General features: G+C 35.0%; 1 protein-coding gene across 1 annotated transcript in view; it reads left to right on the top strand.

Moving 5' to 3' along the window:
* The window catches only part of Zpld1 (zona pellucida like domain containing 1), a 59,305-nt gene that overhangs the window by 51,749 nt on the left and 1,556 nt on the right, over positions 1-6,000 (top strand). The window contains exon 11 of the mRNA XM_031364714.1: positions 5,793-5,822. Coding sequence (XP_031220574.1) covers positions 5,793-5,822 — 30 coding nt within the window. The remainder of the gene's footprint in view (positions 1-5,792; positions 5,823-6,000) is intronic.

The raw sequence follows: 6,000 nt of genomic DNA, 5'->3' as shown, positions 1-6,000 counted from the left end.
ACACACATACACACACACACACACACACACACACACACACACACACACACACACACATACACACACCCAAACAGTCAAAACCATAAATATCCACTCACAAACCCTACCACTCAAACCAATACAGTCACTCCTTGCTCCTGTTTTGGTGTGAATGTTTCTGTGCATGTGTGCACATGGATGTATTGCCATTGCACACAAAGGCTTTATATTAGCTTACCCTTCTGAACTCTTTAAGAGAGAACACCTTGCCTGCTATAAAGGATGAGATGACAGCCTACAGTTTCTAAGGTTTTTCCTTAGCTCTTGAGTCTACAATGAACTAATCAATAGTTAACAAAAATGAGTAAAGGACCTACACATTTTACCTTCAATATTATCTGAATTTTTTCTATTGATTTCAGAATCAGGAAACAGCAGATTTCAGTGATTTCCATTTCACCATCATTTTTCTCCCACAAATTCTATATTTTACATGACATTTTATGTAGATTTCTTCAATTTCCTCAAAAGCAATTACCAAGAACATCTTGATTCTTATCAGAAAATGTTTCCATTTGCTTTCTCAATTAAGAGACATAGGTTCTCAGTGTGTCCCACTTTAGCATCATTTTTCTTATACAATTTTTTCCCTTTTCGTGATATTTTCTAGAGATTTCTTCAGTGTTCTCAAAGGCAATTTCCAAGAACTTCTTCAATAGTAGCTTAAAATTTTTCTATGTGATTTCTCAATCAGGAAACAGAAGATTTCAGTGATATACATTTCACCATCATTTTTCTGCTACAAATTCTACATTTTACCTTACATTTTATGTAGATTTTTTCAGTTTCCTCAAAAGAAATAACCAAGAACTTCTGTGTGTCAATTGTACACTCACATGTGTACATGGACACACACACACACACACAATTATAAATAAAAAGAGTATCTTTTTTTAAAAAAGCAACATTTTTTTTCTAAAGTTACACTTTCTGTGTTCTGGAAACCCTTTCTTAACCTACTGCCCAAGAGTCATGACTTTCTTTTGTGAGCTCTCTGCATCTTTGTAATGTTAACATTGTAATTAAACATTGTTGAGTTGCCCAGGTTTAATGCCACTTGCTCTATTGCTTCCTTCTGTACCAAGTGATACACATTCACAAGCACACATTTATATTTGCATCTGAACATTGTGTCAGTACACATATGTTCTTATGGACACAAACATTTTTTCACACATGTTTATGCACAAAAACACACAGATGCAACGAAGGGTATGGGTTTAATTCCGTATGAATCTAGATGCTTCCAGAACTGATTGGATAAGATTCCTTGTGTTTAGTATGTAGAGTTTTTAAAGGTAGGTTTAAAGATACTTTATAATGTAGTTGCAAATGTCCTCAAAAGTTAAAAAGAACAATTTTGGTTTGATTTATATGATAGTAATGTCTTCTAAATTTTATATTAGCTGTAAGGCTGATATTATCTTTCAATTAAATTGTCTTTACCTTTTTTTGCCAATGTCACCCATTAATAGGAAAAAAAACAAACCTGTTTTCCTGAAATACATAATTAAGTTAAAAAGTACTTTTAGCTTAAAAAAATGCTTGAAATTGAGTTAATATTGTGCTTGTATAAGCATACTATTATTGAAAGAGAAGCCAACAACCTTTAAATAACGCAGAAGAGTATTAAATGTGAGATTTCAAGCTTAGTCTCCACTCTCTGAGGATTTGTCTGAGTGATTTTGATGATGACTATTTGGGGGTTTCTTAAAGGCCCAAGTCATAATTCTATCTAGTTATACATTGGATAGAAATCTAGCTCTTATTTCCAATAATTAGGAATGCTTTAGGGTAGTCAAAACAAAACTATTTTTATATTTATGAAATATATGTACAATAATTTTACTATTAGGCATGAACTTTGAAAGAGGCTTCTGTGTCCATCCTGGATGGATGGTTAACAAATTAATAACCTTGTCTCCTTCTTACCTGGAACTCTCCCAAATTTAAACATTATAAACTTTAAATATTTTGTAACTGTGAGATAAATTTCCAAAGAAAACAATTAAGACCCTCAGACTCTATGAAAGCCAGCTATACCAGTCCCATGTCTCACTCCCTAAAATATCTCATCTTTTAAAAACACTTTTTATGTTGTGAGTGAGAATCTCTCTGTGTGTAGCCCATATGTGTGAGGCCAGAAGAGAAAATCAATGTCCCTGGATTTGGAGTCACAGGTGGTTGTGATCCGCCTGATATAAGTGCTGGGAACCTAACTCAGATACTCTGGAAGAGTAGCAAGGGCTCTTAATTGATGGGCTATCTTCCACATTTATTTATCTTAAAAGCACAAGAAACCTAACAGAGTGCCTCTGTGGCTGTGCTCAGAGTTCCTCCTTTCTGGTCTGTGAACTGTTTCCACATCAAGCATGTGTACAATCCGACACATGAGAACTTAGCCTTCTCCACTGGTAAAGCCTGAAAGAATCGTCTTCCAATCCTTGCGACACTTTTTGGAGTCCTTCTGTCTTGCTCCACCTCATTTTATTTTGCTATCATTTTGATGAATAGCATGAGGTTAGTCTCCACAATGGCTTCATTGATTTCAGTTCTATATATCAACATTGGAATGCAACAAGATCCATGCAACCTTAAAAGCCCCACAAGAGTCCAGAAGTCAAGCCATGTCTACCCTTGGACAAATCCCATGTAAACTTACTCTTCAGCTTCGTGACCAGAGCTATCCTTTTTCCTTTGGCTCACTAAAGTTTTTGCTCGAGTCTTCTGAACGTTGTTCCCCCAGGTGCAATGGTCGGTTTTCTATAGGGAAGTACATTTCAAGCTTGGGTTACCTGTTATGAAGCCCTGAATCCTTGGAAGTTTTGCTCAATTTACTAAGTGAGCCAGCCAATCCTTGCTGGGGAAATTTCTGGCTTAAGTTACTTCTACTTAGTTGAAAAATCTTAGGAATCTTCTTTTGTTTTGTTTTTAAATGAAATCAAATTTGTTTTTGGTTATTTTTGTCCAATACCATTATCCCTTTTGTTAGGTCGCTTATAAAAATGTCCATATACCTTGAAATGTAAAATTCTTTAAGTTTCTGCAGTGTTCTTACTAAAAGCTTCCAAATGTTAACATTCCTAATGTAGACAATTGGCTGTGGTGAATAATTCTGGTACAAATTCTGGAAAATAATAACACTTAAATATTTTGTTAACATAAGTTGCTATGAATAACCCAAAGCCGGAACTCCTGTTCAAGTAGTTTTGAACTACAACATTAAGTTTTGGGGTAGTAAATAATTCATAAGAGCACACTTATTTAGTCTCTATATAGGACAGACACTCTGCTAGAAACTAATCCATGAAGTTGCCTCTTAAGGGATGTAGAGTTCTGAGCTAGACTACTAACACACATTATACAATGGGAAATTTTAAAAGTTTAGTGTTTTTTCTAAATGTAAAATATAGATTTCACTAGGTAACATAAGTAGTTAAGCACTTTTTAAGTTTGCCAGAGATAAGGGAAATATTTATTCTGCATATATCTCCCCAGTGAGAACTGTTTACATATTTTCACTTAGTGCAGCTTTTTAGGTGGGGTGGGAGGAGGAGCACATCATTGCCATACGTATGCCATTTCTGGCTTGCACAGCTGTGGTACTTCTACTATTGCCTCTGTCCTGTGAATCCTCCAACAGTTGAATATTTTTTGCACATCTCACTGAGCTTAATATTCAAACTTATCTAATTCCTTCAGCCTTCATGCATTTCTTTTGGCATATATATGTACACATCGAGACCAATACGACTGGAGGGAACACAGAAGCCGGTTGTGACGTAACACTCCCAGAAAATATCTACCTCTTCTTTGGGGCTACACATTGATTTTTATTACAACAACACAGCAAATTAGAGGATATCAAAACAATAAACAGAAAATCAATCTTCTACAGACACTTTGCTAGAGTGTTCTGTTATTTAAAGAAAATTTCAAACTACATCCTAACCGTGCATGGTTTGAACACATGTCTGACAGGGGTACAATGCTTTCACCTTCTCTGCTCTAGAAGCTGGAACTAGTGCTTGCATTTGACATGAGGGATTTGGTTGGTCCAAACACACAGGGGCATTTTGTCCACAGCCAAGGGTTTGTATCCACAATACTGTTTTTTTCAGTAGTGGGTGGTAATGGGAATGCAGAAGTTTTGATATTCTTTTAGCCCTAGGATGAAGTGTGAAATAGTGTGATAGTGTGTGTGTGTGTGTGTGTGTGAGGAGTCAATTCTTAGCATCTTTACTTTATTCTGGATACTTTATAGGAAGGGGCTATTTACTCAAAGCAATCTAAAAGGAATTAAATGTACCCCAGAAAGGACATATAAAAAGGATTTCAGCTTATCTTATAAACAGGACATGAAAGTCTTTTGGATGAATCGCCATAGTCCATTCATCTCATTTATTTCCATGAGAAAGAAAATAACCATATAGAGATGTTAGGTGGAGGTTAGGATGTTCCTGTGAGTGTCATTTTTCTTTTTTTGTCCAAATAGAATGCATATTGTAAAAAATCCTCTGAATGAGCACCAATGCACATTGTAAAGCATCCCCAAAATGAATGTACATGCACATTGTAAAGAGTTCTCTGAGTGAATGACATATTAGCTTTGAAATCTCTATTTCAGGATGTGATAAAAAAAAAACTATATTTTTTGCTATGAATCAAGTGTCTGAGAAAAAACAGAATCAGATATTTAAAAAATATTTCCCTGGGGCAAGTATATAAAATAATTTTGTTTATGAACATTAATATTTCAACTATGAAATATTTTCTATACTTGGTTATGTTATTTTAGAAAAAAAGACTGAACTGGAATTATGATGTTAGCATATGTTTACTTTGACATAGAGGCAATGACAGATGGAAATTTCCTCACCTGTAAGATGGGTATAGCAATAATATCTAAGCCACATGGCTAACATGCAGGTTAAATATGGCAACCCATGAAATAGCACTTTATGGTCTCAATGGTGTTACACAGTTACACATATATTAATTGTAAAAAAGTGTTTGACCAGAGATAATCAACTATATCTTATGATTTAAGTAACAATCATAAGCACAAATGTACATGTTAACATGAATATGAAATACCCTAGTTGGAGGCTTAAAGATTAATTTGAACATGATTGCAAACTGGGCAGGAAGATTGGGGAAACTCAGTACATGGGCTCATTGCTGTTGTGCCGTTCACCAAGGAAAAGTGAAAGTCAACAGCCACAACCTTCTACTTAGCAGATACAGGAGAACTGCAACTCAAGCTCAGGGGTCCACTTGGCTTTTTGTCTGGTTATTAAGTGTGAATTTATCTTCTTGGATCTCAGAATGATGTTTTTGGAGATTATGTTAGGCAAATGGGCAACACTTACAATAGAGTGATGTTAAATAATGAATATTTCTCTGTAGCAGAATAACAAATGTCAAGTTATAGGTCCATAAAAAAATGTAATAGCTGTTAACAATTACTGCCCTCACTAACCTGGCAGAGAGAAAATGATGAAACAATGTTGGCAGGAAAGAATACAGTATAATATATTTTGTGATTGTATTTGTAGACTTGATGAAATTGCATAGAGGAGTAGAAAATTGGAAAACAAAAAGGTTCATGAGCTTTCATTCAGGGAGCTCGGGTGAGGGGTTGGTAAAGAAAATTAATAGGGATGGAGTTTAAAACTTATGGAGTTGGAACGCACAAAAGCAAATGTGTGCACAGACATTTTCATTTCTATTCTTCTATTATCTCTCCTCAGATGAGACTCCAACCAACAATTCACAGCTTGGTAAGATAATTAGCAAACAAAAGTGCTATGTTTCAAAATGTTTTGGTGATCTGTTATGAAACTGTGCTGGCCAGTATATTGAGTTCTAGTTTCTCCGATTTGCTAAATTTTAAATAACAATTCACAGAAGAATTTTAAACCCACATGTGATGTGTTGGTCAATTTTTATAAGACCTGC

This window comes from Mastomys coucha, unplaced genomic scaffold (genome assembly GCF_008632895.1).
Source record: "Mastomys coucha isolate ucsf_1 unplaced genomic scaffold, UCSF_Mcou_1 pScaffold12, whole genome shotgun sequence".
NCBI lineage: Eukaryota > Metazoa > Chordata > Mammalia > Rodentia > Muridae > Mastomys > Mastomys coucha.
The sequence above is the reverse complement of the archived record's forward strand: the minus strand, read 5'-3'. Positions and strand labels throughout refer to the sequence as shown.